The 18,452-nt window shown below is 38.0% G+C and overlaps 1 protein-coding gene and 1 long non-coding RNA gene across 2 annotated transcripts; both read left to right on the top strand.

The window, feature by feature from the left end:
• The first annotated feature begins 743 nt into the window (after positions 1 to 743).
• LOC129275023 (uncharacterized) lies at positions 744 to 5,045 on the top strand. Its single transcript, XR_010295423.1, has 3 exons — positions 744 to 904; positions 2,593 to 2,776; positions 3,851 to 5,045. It is a non-coding gene; the product is annotated as an uncharacterized LOC129275023 (long non-coding RNA).
• An 8,109-nt stretch (positions 5,046 to 13,154) lies between these two features.
• LOC129274101 (uncharacterized) lies at positions 13,155 to 14,423 on the top strand. Its single transcript, XM_054910959.2, has 3 exons — positions 13,155 to 13,224; positions 13,466 to 13,878; positions 14,229 to 14,423. Exons 1-3 carry the CDS (start codon positions 13,155 to 13,157, stop codon positions 14,421 to 14,423), a joined length of 678 nt encoding a protein of 225 aa, XP_054766934.2.
• Positions 14,424 to 18,452: the final 4,029 nt, after the last annotated feature.

Raw genomic sequence — 18,452 nt, 5'->3', positions numbered from 1 at the left:
TGCTCGCTTATATGGCCAGATTATGACGTGATTACGACGTCATTTACTGACCAATTTACGACAAGTAAATTTGCTTTCTTATATGACCAGATTATTACGTGATTACGACGTCATTTATCGACCAATCTGCAACAAATGAATTTGCATTTTTATATGACCACATTATGACGTGATTATGACATCATTTATTTACCAAACAACGACAAAGAAATTTGCGTTTTCATATGACCACATTACGACGTGATTATGACATCAAATTTTACCAATCAACGACGAGGAAATTTACAAGTTTAATTTCAAAGCCACATACTATTTTGCCATTTTTTCAACCTTGCCATGTTAGCAAGGCTATTTCTACTTATAAAAGGAAAAGTAAAACTAAAAAAAAATAGTACAGAATTTTTTTAATTTAAGGTAAAGTATATAATTCTTCAAAGAAAAAAAGTTTCAAAAGCAGTGGCAAAAATAATCATTTCTTAACTGGTTGCCAACCAAACCAAACTAGAGGAAGCTTTATATGTCAAAGAAGTTTGTATCTATTTTAAAACTTTTTTTTCGCAAGTGGTGTCATGCCCCGGTGTCATGCAAACCCCCTATCTAGTTAGCTCACCCCCCCCCCCATGCACGCCCCCCCCCCCCTATAAAAAAATTCATGATCCGCAGAATTAATTCGCCGCCGGGCGTCGAGCCTGCACATGCGCGCTGCACTGCATGCAACTGGCGCAGTCGCAACCATTTAACTTGAAAAAGGAATGCGCCCGTTTTTCGCCGTTAAATGTTGCAGCCTAATTTTGGATCGAGAATTAAGTGCGACGAAGATGGCCGTTAATAATAGTTCTACTACTTTAAGAACACGGTTCAGATTTGGATAACGACTTCGAAGGCATTCGCAGGAGACCAAACAGTAAGTTAGATAACCATCTTCTACTAAGATTTTCTTTTCGGAGCGCGGCTTGCCTTTGGCTTTAGATTTCGTGCACTGACACTGCCCGGCCGGGGTGGCTGCCCCGAGCGCCGGCATGCTGAATAGGACAGGCTGCGCTGGTGGGCTCAGGGCCCAAGTCTGCACAGACACAGTGCACACTTTAAGGTAAATGCCAGTTGTGGTAACGATATCAAAATGAGTTCGTACAGAATCCAATGAAATGACCACCAAAGTGTCTGTCTATATTTATAAATAATATACCGGTAGGCTATGTGCCAAAGCCAGGAGAAATTGTGTAATTGCTGCGAAATAAGCAAAAAAAGCACAGGATTCGGGTCAACTCGAGCCAAGGCAAGCGTCGGGCCGGGCCGACATTAATCAGAGCAATAATAATTGTCCCACGTGCTCTTATCTGTGTTGGTGATCTTCAGTTTGAACATTTTTCAGCGTAGATTTCAAGATTTCACAAAGTTCAGTTTATGTAACTGTACCAGATCTACATAGTACATGTATACCCAGTTGTTGTGTGTCCGGACAGGTTGTGAGTCCGGACGATCAGCTTTAGAAAGTCATTTGGAAAAATTTACAAGCGAAGTTTCATAAATGTTTAGTAAAAATTTTTAGGAAATATTATAGAGAACAAAATAGAAGATGATTACAACTATTGAATTCATATTTTTAGTGTAATCCAAAGACAAAAAAGAAGGCTTCAAAAATATAAAGTGTCCGGACACCCGACCCCCCATCCTACTATGTAGATCCTCGATGATATACCGTACTGACAATTTTTTTAATCCTAAATCTACCGGGGTATTTTGATTCTTGTCATTCCCGGGGGGGGGGGGGGTATTATTGCCCCCCCCCTTATAAGATCTCGGCTGTGGATTGCACGATCACAACGAAAATTTGCATGATGGTAGAGAATGACGTAATCTACGTAGTTGCATTGGTAAATTTCACTGAATTCATATTTTTTTATTTTATATGAATTAATTATGCTAATTTATTCATGAAATCATACTTTTTGCTCTGATTCACTAAATAAAGCTCCTAGAATGCTATTTTTTGGGTGAAAATATTCTTTATAGCATTCCTAACAATTGTGAATGAAAAAAAAGTCTGGTACCAAGACCGATTTCTTATGTATTTTATTTTTTTTCTAATCATGTATTTGTTTTTTTACATTTTGTTTTTTATTACAAGTATTTTCGATGGAAATCGTTCTAGACTTAATTCTAATCATAAACAAGGCAAAATTAATTAAGTTTAATCAGTAAAAGTAGAAATAAAGATAAATTTATGAATTTTGGCTAAATACACAATTTGCATTGGATTTGTACATGAAATCATGTTTATGAGCAATTTTGGGTCTGACATGCACTTACATAATGTTGCGTAATGTCGTAACCGCGTACCCGGGTGTCGCCAATTTGGTCTCAAAATTTGCGCGAGACTTGAAAGTAAAAAGTCAGTGAGAGGCGCGATCAAAATTTTTTGCGCGACAGCGTAGTGATGAAATTTGTTGAGGGGGGGGTCAAATTGACCCCCCCCCCCCAGTTTAATAAGGGTTAAGGCCGTCACATGAAATGCCCTATATTCATTATTTTTCTACCAAAAGCACCATTTTGAGTAAGATTTTTAATGAATAGATCTGTTTGACATTTCAGGAGAAAGAGAGGGAGACACAAAACCACCTGTCTCTGTGTCACACATGAGGAGTTGAGGAGGAGATGAAGTCAGTGAATATTACCTGGCCTTGGGGAGTTTCCAGAAGAAGGCCAAGAATCGCTGGATGCCAGGAGTGGAGATCCTTCGTTGCTGCCCTACATGATAGGAGGCATCGGGCAGTAGGTAAGTTAGAAGGCTATTTCAGATGTAAAGCCTTTTTTGGGGGGGGGGGATCATTGGGAATCTCTATTATCAGAATCACGCAGATTTGGGTGTGCACAAACTCGGGGCACCTTATAATCTGTTAATGGTCCTGACTGTACTTCGAGGACTCTGTGATATTTTTCATTGTATTTTCATTCACGGAGCCTAGACAAGTCTCTGTTGCCTGTAGAACTTTGTACACTAAGATGGATTTCCCTAGAAAATCCACCCTTCCCACAATAATTTTGGGGCAAACATTTAATTTGTCCAATTTGTAAGCTTTTGTACTCTAAATGCATACAAAGGCTTAAAAATGTTAATTGTTGGAAGGTAAAAATTTTGAAGGATCACTTTCTTACAATTCCCACGCTATATAACGCAATGACATGAACTTTAACTCGAGTGACGTACGTATGCAAGAAATACAGAATTGGTGCACATGCATAGCTGATTGATTCATTGTGCTAGTACTGGTACTAGATCGGTTTGGACGTTCTAATTTCAATGACAAGTTTAGATGGTAAATTGGCGCTAATAAAATTTTGCATTGGTCGATCTCGCGATGCCAGAAAACTAATTCCACCTCAAAATTTGTCAGATTTTTTTTGCAAAATATATATTTAATTGATCCTTGACCTGAATTTAAGCCAAATCAGGCATAGGGAATGGCTGTATTTCAGCCTCGAAGTTCGAATTCTCGGTCCTGACAGTCCTGGTTACCCCATAACCATTTAAAACACATAAAAAAGGCATGAATTAAAATTGTAATTATAAAAAAATAATATGTTTTATGTGTCAAATAAATTGATTCTAAAATTTCCTTCCTTATACAGAGATGGTTAAAGGTCTTGAGGGCATCATGCCCCCCCCCCCCGACTTGACTTAACATGTTAATATTTGAAGTATAAAATATGTAACAAACCCCACATCGTTTTTTAATCATTTAAAATAAATTGGAAATTAATATTGAAACCATCTAGTTTTTAATGAAGATTAATAAATAGTTTATGTAGAAAAAGTTTTTATGTTTCTCCTCTTCTGTTATTTTTGCAGATGCTGTAATTTGAAACGGAAGGTGTCCTGCCAATAAATTTTCATCCCACCTGAACTGCCTTGCCTGCCTGCACCCAGTCATCTGTTCCTGAGCATTTTCATTTTCCTCTATTTTTCATCATCGTTTGTTTCGGCCTGTATGAAGTGAATTTCACATTGATTGGTGGAGCTGCTAAGTTGGCATTACAGGGCCGGGGTATGATCCTTTGGGTTGAACATCATGACTGCTAGTTGGTCGGCAAAGGTGATGGGATCGATCAATGTCACATGGAGTAAGATCGATACCAATCTGCTTTGCTACATTTCGAACAATCTCATACGGATACGGATATTATTGCGACAGGAGTACTGCTCGATGTGGTCAAGCCTATTTGACAAAGCATTATGGTGTTAGTCATGTTATCAGAAACCGATTTTTCAAAATCACGGAGTTGCTTCAATTTAGTATCGATAGATATTTCAAGAACGTGTAGACTAGTGAGCTTTTCATCAAGAATTTCACGCAATTTATTTTCGCGCTTATCCATGTCATCATTGAGTTTTTGTCTCTCGCGTTCCATTGCCACGGCCACCGCTCTTTGAACGACTGTATCAATATGATCTATGTATGCTGGGCTTTGTTTAGATCCAGTTAATGATGAAGCAGAGGATTGTGTACATGCGTTAGCCGAGTGCAAGCGGCCTCTTGATCTGGTGGATATCTTAGACATGTTAGAGATTACGTAATGATATAATTGAAAAGTGGGATGGGCTGTGCATCTGCCAACTCACCAGTCAACCAATTAGAGATGGCCTTCCAAAGTGACACAGCACGAAAATATCAATATGGGACTGGTCTAGTCAACACATAGATCCTGAAAAAACCATGGAGACTGCAGATGCAAAATGACTTCCATACATAAAGATATGATGCACAATTTCCAGTGGGTTCAAAACACTGAACACATGCTATGCTGATACACAGACTATCATAAGAACTTTATCAAGCAAAGGAAATCTGGTATGAAATCTCTCAGCTCACATAAAAAGCCTACGTAGCTACATGTAGGGAAGAAAATGCGTAATTGCTGAGAAATGAGCAAAATAAGCATGTAATTCTATCAAATGTCAGGTATTTTTCGAATCGATTATAATACACAGTCCCACATATGCTTTTCTGTGTTTACAGCGATCACCAGAATTATCAATTTTAAGTTAAAAAATTCATGATTTTACAAAGATACAAGTTTACATTAATGTACCAGATGTAGATTATGTACAACATATTGACAATTAACTTTGATTTTATAGATTTTCTCAAGAAATAATTGTTTGCTGCAACTACTGTCTTTTCCTTCTAAGTGATAGTGTAATACAACAGTTCCACAAACTATTTTCATCAGACTTATTGATGCATGATTCTTTCACCCAAATGCAAGCTTCCATAAATCCTGAAAACTTTGCAACTCAGGTATTTTTTTTTTACATACCGTATGGGTACTAGTATTCAACCCGGCATAATTCAAAGATTTTGACATATTCCCCAAAATATTTAGAAATAGGGAATTTATCTTAATTTCATACCTTTGTTATGTACAGGGTAATCTGTTGTCGGTATTTTCTTTATCAATCTGTCGACTGTATGCGCGGAGGATCGAATTATGCGGCGATGGCCTTTTGCACTGAATGGTACTAGTATTCAACCTAGTGAGGATTGATAGCAAATCTCAAAAGGGTTTAGATTGCTAAATTAGATCTAGATCTATGTAAGTCTCTGGCTTTGATTAATTCCCTGTTTGGTCTCATCTCAAATGGTCTAGTCCATAGTCGGTTGGGACAAGGGCAGATTGAGAGACAGGGCCATCTTTCATCGCTAGGTTGAATACTAGTGCCGACGGGTTGAATACTAGTACTAAAATCCGTCGCCGTATAATTCGATCGCCCGCGCACACAGTCAACTGGTTGAAGAAAAAAATAACGGAAAAAGAATAACCAGCATTTGCTCTTGGAAATAAGACGGGTCTGAAATTCAGGTAAATTCTATATTTCTATATATGAGGAAACTCTCCAAACGGGTTGAATACTAGTACCCTTACGGTACAGTATATTTTTTCCTACATTACATAGTTGCCTTAAGTTAATAGCGCACCTCTAGTAGTAACTATCTTAAAATGAGTTCGAACAGAATCCAACAGAATTACCAGCAAAGTGTATGTATATATAAAAGATGTGTGCCAAAAAGCTCGGGAAGAAAATGTGTAATTGCTGAGAAATGAGCAAAATAAGCATGTAATTCTATCAAATGTCGGGTATTTTTCAAATCAATCATAATACACTGTCCTGTCCCACATATGCTTTTCTGTGTTAGTGATCATCAGAATTATTGATTTTAAGATCAAAATTCATGATTTTACAAAGATACAAGTTTACATTAATTTACCAGGGCCCCGTCTTACAAAGAGTTATGATTGATCCGATCAATCGCAACTATGGACGGTCAGCAACGTTAACATCTATTAAGCATGTTTGTTCAAAATATTTTCTAGCTATGATGTATGTTCATGCATTCATTGTTTTCTCAAAATTCGCTGCGCTTCTCTTTGCATACAAAGGACATTGTGCAAATTTTTCGTAGAAAAAAATTATGACACTGATGGATTTCCATAGAGTTATGATTGATCGGATCAATCGTAACTCTTTGTAAGACAGGGCCCAGATCTAGATTATGTACAATATTTTGACAATTAACCTTAATTTAAAAGACTTTCCGAAGAAATAATTGTTTGCTGCAACTACTGTCTTTTACCCCTGGCCCTAAGTGATAGTGTAATACAACCCAAACATTTCATAAGAATTAATGTACATGTATGATTCTTTCACCCAAATGCGAGCTTCCATAAATCCTGAAACTATTCCAACTCGGGTATTTTTTTTTTACATACAGTATATTTTTACCTACATTACATAGTTGTCTAAAGTTGAAGGTATATTTAATTACAATTTCAACGAAAAAGCTTTATTCTGGGAGATCATTATGCCTCTGTTATGTATTAATGTGTATTTATACATGTACAATTGTATGTATTGGTATAACAAACATTGTAATTTCATTCCTTTGACCCTAATACTGCATTTTCATAGAAAAGTGTTTTTTTTTTTCAATCTATTTAGAGTTTTCAACATTTTGTATTCCTTTTTTTTTTCCTGGTAATATGTTATGCAACTTTTATTTATTAATAGAATATTTGCCACGATTTCGTAATTGAAATGCGTACATGTATTTGATTTCGTTTTCCATTTTTGTATATATTCTTTTTCGGGGGGGGGGGGGTCATGTTCTTGAGACTGAGACAAGTTATGCAAGGCCCTGGCATGGAGGATCATTATATTGTTACTGGGAATGCTGGACATTGTCAGACCACCTCAGTATTCACCAAATATAGATAATCCTCAATGACAAGGTCTTTGAAGTGATGTGTGTATGTACATTGCATGTAGAATTTAATGTTTAGGTCATTATCATGTCAGAATACGTTAAGATATCATAGTTGACTCCAAAAGACGTCATATTCATTTCAATATGCGACGTCAATATGACGTCTATTACTAGTCAGCAATATGTTGCAAAGTCGTCATTCAGACGTCGTAGTTGACTTATAAAGACGTCATAATTACATCAATATGACATCTGAAACTGGTCAGGAATACGTCGCAAAGTTGTAATTAAGACGTCGTAGATGACTTTTAAAGACGTCATAATTACATCAATATGACGTCTAAAACCGGTCAGGAACACGTTGCACGGATGTCATTAAGACGTCGTTGTTGACTCTCGAAGACGTCATAATCACGTCAATACACGACGTCAATCTGACCCTTGATACTGGTCAGGAAAACGTTGTAAAAACGTTGCTAAGACGTCATTAAGACGTCGTAGTCACTCTTGGAGACGTCATAATGACGTCAATATACGACGTCATAATGACGTTATTCGCGGGTGCAAGATCCCGTCAATAAGACGTCATGTTACGACGTCAAAATGACGTGACACTCGTCGTTAAACTGACGTAATTATGACGTCATTTTTACCAGTTTCTGCTATCAGGGCTATACCTGATGGAATTAGCTTCATTCAATATAAAATCATAACGGATAGAACGCCTTGAATACAGGCCAAACAGCCTAACGACATTGCCGTGTCACGTGACAACCAGTATTAAACGAGAATGTGCACAACCCTATGGCGACAAAATTTGCCGCAAAAGTTGAGCAAGTTCTGGACAAAAAGGCTTCAATACCCCAAGAAAAGACCAGGCGAGTACTATTTATACATTTTTTCAATTTAGTAATATCTAGAGTCTAATTTAAGAACAGATTTCGTCATGGAGCTCCATGGTAAGATCTAGTAATTTAAGTCCAACATTTAATTCGCGTGCACTCACTTTTTTAACACAGGAATTAATAGCCTTGGTGCTTAGAGTGGAGCGATCGCGGTCACTGATAAGTCCCATTGATGGGCGTGGCAATCACATACTAACACGAAAATCGATGCGTGGGTATGCCCAACAAAAAACGAAGAAATCTTGAAAGCGATGTTGAATAAAAACCGTTTTTATACAGAAGTACATCATCAAGCACACTCGTCACAATCAAAATGAATAAAATCTCTGAAATAATGGAGCATTTGCGTCGCACATACCTACTAATATGTTGAAATAAACACAAACTTCTGGTCATCAGATCCACCTCCCGAACTTCCGTTTCCGTTAAATCCTTTCAACGTAGCTAGCTCATAGATCCCGGGCATAGATCTATGATCTATTCACTAGCGTACCTAAGGGGGGGGGGGGGGGCAGACTGCCCCCCCCCCCCCTGACGAGTCACAACATGATCCAGGGGACGTACCCCCCCCCCCCCCCTTTGAGAAGCAAAATTAATAATTTGCAATGTATTAATGCAATGAAAACAGACGTGTGCCCCCTCTTTTGAACTTGAAGACCTTTTTTTTGGGGGGGGGGGGGGCTGGTCAATTTTTTTTTGCTGGTACGAAATCCTTTATTTGTGGTTGAAGACCTTTTTTTTTTGGCTTGTCAAATTTTTTCGCGAACGAAATATCCTCCAAAAAATTGCCCCCCTTTTGGAAAATCCTGGGACCTGGGTAGGCCTACGCCGCTGGATCTATTAGTAGAATAATTGAATGAATATTCAATTTTGAAAAAACTGGAATTACTTCTTCATATCATCGAGAGTGTAAAAACAAAACAGCTCATGCAATAAGGCTCAGCGCTATTGAAATGTTTGTTTTTATTTTGTTTTTATTTTGTTTCTATTTTGTTTCTATTTTCGGTTTAAAAAAGTACATAATCCATCATATATATATAGACTAAGCTACTGAAGTATCTCCCTTCTCCCCTTCCCTTCTTTTCAGTCATTTCAGGGGAGCGTTTCATGAAGGACTTGTCAGATGTTTTATCCACAAATCCTGTTTTATCAGACAGTTACCATAGTAACAGTGCTTCTCAGCCAATCAGAATCAAGGAAAGTTGTCAGATCTGATAACTTGTCGGACAAAAATGTTGTTGAAACACTCCCCTGATAGTGTTGTTTTGATGATTTTTAGATCGAGTGTCAATGATTCGAGGGGGAGTGGGGCGTTGTATTTGTAGTATATTCCGGCTGTAATTCTATTTGGGTTTTTTTTTTTTTTCAAATGAGAAATTTCTTTACTCGTGACGAGATGTTCATTTAAAAACTTACAGATGTTAAACATGAGATAAGTTGGTCGAGAGCAAAAATTCTAAATTGTATGAATGAATGTGTTTAACTCTATCATAGGTCTATTCCTTGGCTTTGATTTAGATTGTCATCATTCACCATATCATTTATAATCATTTAAATAATTCTGAATGAAAAGAAAATAATGAAAGAATGAAGAAGAGGAAAAAAGGAAAACACATAGGCCAATCAATCAAACACATATTATGGTGGACCAGGTTCCAACGGAAAAAACGGATGAGGAAAAAGAATATAAAATATACATCACAGGGGCGTATCTAGCTTTATTTTCCAAGGAGGGGAGTTTGACCGAGAAATTGTCAGATTTAATTCTCGGTCAAACCCCCCTCCTTAGCATAAAAAAGGGTTCCACTACCAAACGGTCATTTTGGTACCGATCAATTAAAAAAAGGTTCTAATGAAGGTAATTTGGGGTTGACTCCAAAATTTAGGTCATTAGGCCTACCTTTTTTTAAACTTGGCAGCCGAAGGGAGGGGGTTTACCCTCATACCCCCCCCCCCGTAGATCCGCCACTGCATCAATTTCTACAAAAATAGTGAAAGGCTGTAGGCCTATGCATCACGAAGATTTCATCAACATATTCATTTTCAATCTTATCTGATATTACTTTGTATCATACATTATATCTGATTATCTGCCCAATTATGCCCATGATCGTTTTGAGTTATTTTATGTGTAAAAAAAAAATAGAATGAAGTTAATCAGTAAAATCTTGAAACTTTGAAATCAATGAGAGATAGGGCTGGGTATAAACAAAAGAGACGATGATGTCACATACTCACGCTGTATTATTTGAAATATGAATATTAAAACTGGAATTACTTCTTCATATCAGTGCTCCAAAAGCACTGACATACTTAAATTAAAACTAAACATGCAAAACCTGCAACAAAACAAAACAGAGTAATAATACCCCCACTCTCGTCAGCCCTGAGTTACCCTCCCTGGTGGAGGACTTCAGGGAATAGAACGACAAGGAACAAGGAATCATCGAGAGTTTAAAAACAAAATAGAAATTACAATTACTTATTGTGATTCTGGATCTGGATGTAATACAGTGCAGGACCGTCAGGTATAATGCACCGGGTTAGGAGAGGGCGCAAATGAGTTTAGTCGAAACGTAGGTGGCTTTCTTCAATCTTGGCTTTAAACACCTCTGGTGATGTACTGCTGACAACTTCGTTAGGGAGTTGATTCCAGGCCAACGTTGTATTCACAAAAAAATAATTTCTTAACTGCTCTGTGTTACAATGTCTTATTGAGAAACACTTGGAGTTATTTGTTACTTGTTTCTCTACCACATTAGTAACATCAAAGTTTACAAATTTCTTAGCTTTGATATTACGTTTAGGTCTTGCTTTAATAAGAAATTTATCAACAGGAAGGGCAGGAACCAACCCCTCGACCACTTCGAAGTAGGATGTAAGTTTCAGGACTTGGCGTCTTGAGGCAAGAGTAGGCAGGTTGAGATTCTCTCTCATCTTGGTAATCGAACCTGGTTCTCGAGAGCTGTAGTCCCCACAGATGAACCGTACTGATTAAATGAAGAGTCATTTAATATCAAATCTGTAAAAATTGAAATATTTGATATTTTATTTTTCAAAATGAGCTCTCATGCACATTTTTGGAAAATTAAAGATCTTAAAAAAAGGACGACTCGAATGCATTGATGCCAATTCCAAATACTTTATTTTACAATAACTTATTTATTCTTTTGATTAAGTATGATACGCATGCGCAATGAAACCGCATGTAAGCGCGAAGAGCATCCAATGTGACGTCACATGCATGAAACTAGACACGCGCTATGGGTCACCCTGGGAACGCCCAATCATTATCACAATGATTATTGTAATGATTTTCTCCGAGTGAACTTGCATTCAGCGGTTTCTCTGATTATTTCTTTACAAATCTTCGGAATTTTAAAAATCTTCATCATGGGATGTACAAATTCTAAAGTATGTCCTCTACCAATGGGTCTGGTGGTAGATACATCACAAACTCGGCGCCAAAAGCGTAATGGGAGATCATTGTTGAAGGCTTTAACCAAGGTGTTCCGCAGGAGGAATAAAGTAAGAAAAGTTCAAATTGCAATTGGGGAGAGGGGGGGGGGGGGGATCATGAGAATAATAGTCATATTATGACCAAGTTAGATTTTTTTATATTCGCATTAACTTTGAATAAAACTTTATACTCACGCCTTTGTGTACACTTCTCTTTTTACATCAACGATCAATGTGAAACAAAAAAAGTGAAATAACCAGATATTATAAGGGTAAAACTAAAAAGAAATAACATAGGAACATTTAAAAAGAGGACGGCATGACCGTACAAAACATGAAAGGGGCGAGAAACGTAAAGAAAGAGTTGGATGGATGGCGGGTGATCAGAGAGAGAGAGAGAGGGAGAGTATGAGAGAGAAATTAAGAAATATATTGACAGAAAGAGAGAAGGAAAAAAGAAACATATCAAACGAGACAAAAGGAAGTGGGTGAAGAAAATACTTTTTTTCCACAACCAAGTGGCTCTATCAGACAATTTCCAAGGGAGGGGGGGGGGGTGGAATCCCGGGTTGCATTATGATAAATATAATCAAAATGGTATTCATGAATCAAGCTATTATGTGATATTGTAAACAGGTGGCACCGATCAATTTCTCCGATATCTATACCGACATCGACCAGCCTTCGACATCCTATCCGAGAGACAAGACAATCAACGCGGAAGAATTCTTGGCTTATCGTAAGTCAATGAAATATCAATGATATAGAACATGAATAAAATATGTTTTTGAAGGGGAGTTGGTGGGTACCTGTGAAAGGGCGGCCCTTCACACGTGAATGAGATATTTTTGTGATGAAATTGATAAATAAAAAAAATAATTAGAAAAATAATCTGTAATTTTTGCAACAATCGGTATGTTTGGCTTTGAATTCATAACTTTTTGACAGAAATGGGCAGCTCCAGATTTCGCATCTTTCCCTTTCGTTCTTCTACAATCTCTACAATGTTTCGTATTGCCAAAATATTTTTTACTTTACCATTTTTTATTATACGCTTATTATTTTAATCAGGTTTATGATCATAATAGCTCCATTCATATGATGAAAAATATATAATTCCATCAAGAAGATTAATGCATATTTTGCGTGTGAAAGATATTAGTGAATTTAGATGTAATCTAAATCTGTATCTGATATGTACAAAGAGTATCTCCTGCTTTATTCATTCATTCATTCATACACTCATTTATTCATTTGTATAATCATTTATTTATCTACATATTTATTTCTTTTCATTTTTAAAGAATATTTATTTCTTTATCAATTAATCAATTAATTAATTATTTATTTTTCATATATTTATTATTCATTTACATTTGATATTTGACCCATGCATGTTAACACTCTGTTGCCTCTTACCAATTTCTATCGCTCATTTAAAGAACGACTCTTGGCCAGCAGTGTTCTTGGTGACAGCGAGCCCGACTTCGACGACGACAATGACAGCACACAAAAGCCACACTCCATGTCATACCCACCAGGAAAAGTCAAGAAGAGCTGTGAAGTCGAGAAGAACTGTGACATCCTTGTTATTGGTAAGACTTTTATTTCTTTGTCAAGAGAAGTAACACAATAAGAAGACATTATTCATCGGAGGAAGATGACAAAAGGTGGTTATGATACGGAAGTTACGAAATATGGGATAGTATAATAAACAAAATGTAACAAGCTTGTCGAATTACAAGATTAAGGCTGTTGTTCAAGCTCAGAATTTTCAGAGGAATAATAACATGTTTTTTTTCTTCTGTTTTATTTTCTATGCAGATCATCATACAGACGAGGATACTACTGCTCACATCACTCAAATCAAGGCGCGCCCTGGGGGTGTTGCATTTGAGGTTGCAAATAATTCTGACCCAATCACAGATGTAGAAGCAGATGTCAAAGTCAGCAAAGGGGGCGTGGCATTCGAGATCACAACGGACCATGATTATCTAGCTCCTTCTGCAGATAGCGAACCATCAGAGATGTCTTTGCCCGGTCCACCGATCACAACCATGAGCTGCACACGTCACGCAAAGGAAGGCATGGCCTTTGAGATCGACTTCAGCGATAACGAAGAGCAGAATCAACAACTAAAGACTCTCAGCAAAGTGACATCAATCATTGCCAAGGAGGGGTGGAGCGAACGTGACGTCATCAACGAAACTGATGACGTCTGGGTGGCCAACAAAGTTCTTGCAATGAATGTAAGTGGATATAAAAGCAATCCATACTGAATCTAAAAGTTAATAAAAGTATTTTATGTAGTAAAAAAATAAAGAGGAAAATTGTTTAATTTGCCGTGATTTTGAAATTTAATGTTGATGAAAGAAAAACATCGCGATAAAAACATTAGAGCAAAACTACCCCACACTTCGCTTGAGAAGTATGTGTGTATATTTCCGAAAAACAGGATTACAACTGCCAAGACGTTTAATATGCGATATTATTCTAAAATATATATCTTTTATTCAAAATGAATTATATCTGAAAACGTGTCCTGGAATATTGGTATAAACTAATAAGTGGAGCATTTCTCCCTTTTGTTTGTTTAAAGGACAATGCAAAGAGGAGCGAGAAACATTTGGCTTCTATGAAGAAGGCTGAGGAAGAATTCGACCTGATGACAGCCACTATGACAGAGAGAGCCCTTGACAGCTTCCACTACATCCTGGTGAAGGAGACCTGTACTGAGCAAAGTCTTCTCAGGAGGGCTCAATTCAAGGCCTGGCAGAAGAAGATGATGCAGTAGATTGATGAAGGCTGATGAAGAATCCGACCTGATGACAGCCACAATGACAGAGCGAAACCTTGACAGCTTCCAAAATATCCTGGTGAAGGAGACCTGCACATCTAGAACATAGTCCTCTTAGGAGAGATCAGTTCAAGGCCTGGCTGAAGAAGATGATGCAGTCGATTGTGCAAAGAAGAACGAGAGACCTTTGGCTTCTCTGAGAAAGGCTGATAAAGAGTTCGACCTGATGAAAGCCACTATGACAGAGAGACCCATTGACAGTTTCCACTACACCCTGGTGAAGGAGACCTGCGCAGAACGTTGTCTTCTTAGGAGGGCCTGGTTCAAGTCATGGCAGAAGATGATGCAGTAGACTAGGCGAGGAGGAGCTTTTTCGAATAATGAGCTCTTAAAAATGAGATATGGGCCAGATTGCAGCCAGCTAGCCATCATGATTCTTCTGCACTCTGGTGAATGACTCTTACCCAGGACAGAAGCAGCGAAACTATGGGAGAGTACGTCCTTCTGCATCGAGCAAGGAAAAACCTCGTGCTCCGATGAATGCTTCTTGTGATCGAGACAAGATAGTCCGGCTGATGGACACCTTGATTCTGCTACGTCCTGTCTAAGGATACTCGCTACTCTCATAACGGACAGGTACATGCATTTCCAGACATAGAAGCCGAAGATCAAGGTTAACTGGGCAAAGAAAAAGCTAACCACTTGCCCTTACAAAAGTGTCAAGTAGAAGGACATGGAGATTAATTCCTAAAATCCAGACCATGGAGACCAATATTATTAAGTTCTGGGAAAGTAGGGCAAAACTAGCTGCTCAAAGAAGATGAGTCAAGTGGAAGATGTGACACGAGCAACTCCTAGATGGCAGACCTATGGAAAAGTAGGTTACACTAGCCACTCAAAGAAGGAATCAAAGATGGCCAAAACATAGCAGCAGCTCTTCGATGCTCGGTGGAGAATAAGATGACTATATATAGTTCGAGGGGAATCATTGTTCAATAAAGACTGGATCTTATGCGTTCACAGACCAAGAAGCACAGAATATTACAATGATTCCATACTTATCGCTTAGATTAGAACATGTTAATTCCCTGCACGGAGGTTTCATATACCGTTACCCGATCGCATCTACGTGACAGAGATCAATGTCAGCTGAAAGTTGGCTTTCGAATTTACAACGAACTAATGTTTCGATACACAGAACTTTACAAAGAATGTTGACGAGAGAAAAAAGCAACTCTCTAGCCACAAATATTAGACACATTCATTCTGGTGAAGGCAGGCCCAGAACAGACCTTCTTTGAGCCTAGAATTGGTAGCTGAAGACGTTAGAAGTTCTCGTCCAAAAGAGGACTCTTAACTCCGAGCCTGGGGTCCGTTGCAGAAAGAGTTGCGTTTAAACGCAAGTCAAAAAGTCAATCGCAAGTCCAAAATGCTCGCTGCTGATTGGCTGAAAATCAAGTTGCGTATGATTTTTAGAGTTGCGTTTGATTGCAACTCTTTCTGCAACGGGCCCCAGATCATGTACCAGATGAAGCTAGTAAGCCACGGGATATGAAGATTAAAACGATTCCAGAGCCTTCTCGTATAAAGCACTCGGGAAAAAAAAGGTGTCATTGTCAGTTAAAACGAGGACGGATTCCTGTTTGTCACTCTACATATCAAATTTAAGATCTGGGGTAAGCTTCAAAACCAGCAGTGGCACTTGGAAGGATGATTAGCCTTATAGAAAGCCCATGAAAAAGTAAGAAAACAGTCTTCCACGATGTGAAAAGAAAGAATAGGCTCATATAAAGAAGCAAGAACATTTCAAAAACAAAAGACTGATATAAGTATATTTTCTGCTGTTGTAGTAGTTTATTCTTCTCTTGATTTAAGGGGATAAAGCAAATGCTCCTACGATTCAAATGATGATGATGGTGATCTTGATTTAGATACTGATGATGATGGTGATGATGATGATGATGGTGGTGCTGTTGGTCGTGGTGGTGATGATAATGATCATCATCACCATCATGGTGATGTTGTAATTACATTAATTGCAATGATGATTATAATGAAGGCTGTGATAGGCTTATTGTGGTCGTGGTGCTGATGGTAGGTAATAGTGATAATGGCATATACTCATGGTGATGTTGGTGTTGATTGCGATGATTGAAATAATACTAAAAATACAATGAAAAAGGAGTAACATCGATCGTTGAAATTTTGCATAATGGTGCAAAACCTATGTTAATAAAATAATTAAAACCCACATAAAAAATATTTGTAATAAACAATGATGATTATCATAATGAAAAAAATTAGAATTATTGGGTAATGTTAACAATTATCTGTAATTCCAGGAATGTCCATTTGTGTTTTTAATTTATTTTAGCCCCTTTTCCCTGCGCTATCACTATGCAGGTGCCATCTCTACAGTCCTCTCCGTCGATAAAATAACAAAGGCAGTAATAAATAATCAGTTACAATGACGATGATACTAATGATAATAATTATTGTATCAATTAAAACAATTATCTCTCTTTCAATTTATCCATCCATCTTTCTTCCCTTCATTTCTTTGTAATCTCTCAGCCTCTTTGCAATCTTCGCCCCCTCTCTATCCGCCCTTTTCTCTCCCCTCCCCCTTCTGTCTAAATTTCCATCCTCGATATTGAAGGATATCTTTACGTTCCCCTCCCACCCCTCTATTCCACCCTCTCTGTCACCCCCCCCCCCATTCTTCTTTCATAGGTTAATGTATTCCTCGAATCATTTGGGAGCAGAGTATTATCTTGGAATGGATATGTCTAGGTCTTTGTATTATTAACTCCTCCTGGTGGAATAGTTTGATGAATAATAATGAAATAATCATGATCCGTGGCTCAGCGGGTCCGATGGGGTTTTAAGATAGAGGGAGTGAAGGAGTGAATGAGAGAAAGAAAGGGAGATAGGAGGGGAGAGGAAAAGAAAGGGGGCCGAGAGATGGAAGTTTTTTTCCATTCACATTGTTTTGATCTTGTTATTAAAACAAAAAAAATTAGTTATCACCCCCTCACCCACCCCCTCCCTCTTTCCACCCGTCTCTCTCTCTCTCTCTCTCTCTCTCTCTCTCTCTCTCTCTCTATCATTTCCTCTTTTTGGCCTCTTCCAAATTCTCCCTTAATACTCCATAATGCACTAAATTTAGAAATAATTATGCTGATGGATATATTGAAATTACTTGGATAATTTTTAATTGATAACCCATCTCTTAATAATCGCCTCCTTTTTTACTTTCCCAATTTCCATGCAATATATTTATTCTCTTTCTTATCATGGTTTGTCGCAAGGGAAACAGTGGAAGGGGGTGGTGGCGGTGGTGGCGGGGGGGGGGGGTCACCCACGAAAGTCGATAACTGAAAAAGAGTCCCAAGAAGTGTTTCATCCGCGCCATAGCCATGGTAACAAAATATTTTTTGTCCACGCCCATTTTCCCTTCTCCCTGCTTGATTACCCCCTCCCATCCCCTTCTGACAAACCTTCTTCAACGTCCCCCTATAGAATTTCTCATACCCATCGCTTTCATCACCATACAATCAATTATACATGGAACATGCAATATATATCAGATAGTAAAGTCTATGCAGTATTTTCCATGTCTGTTCATTTAGATTTAACGACTGTGGGTCGGTATGTCATTAAAATGAAAAATAAATGAAGACTAATCACGATTATGTTGCCCGTGCGAACTTATTATCATTGAAGGTAGAATACAGATCTTTTTTTTTAATTATGCACCATCATTTTGCTACGGATACCCCCTTATCCCCCTCCTGCTGCTTTTAGTAAGAGCAAAGAAGCAGTAGTAACGGATTAGTAGATGTGTTACTAGTAGGAGCAGTTGTAATACAGTAGTAGACGTAGTAGTAGTAGTAGTAGTAGTAGTAGTAGTAGTAGTAGCAGCAGCAGTAGTAGTAGTGGTGGTGGAGGTGGTTGTGGTGGTGGTGGTGGTGGTAGTAGTAGTAGTAGTAGTAGTAGTAGTAGTAGTAGTAATAGTAGTAGTAG

The sequence above is a fragment of the Lytechinus pictus genome, chromosome 13 (assembly GCF_037042905.1).
Source record: "Lytechinus pictus isolate F3 Inbred chromosome 13, Lp3.0, whole genome shotgun sequence".
Taxonomy (NCBI): Eukaryota; Metazoa; Echinodermata; class Echinoidea; order Temnopleuroida; family Toxopneustidae; genus Lytechinus; species Lytechinus pictus.
The sequence above is the reverse complement of the archived record's forward strand: the minus strand, read 5'-3'. Positions and strand labels throughout refer to the sequence as shown.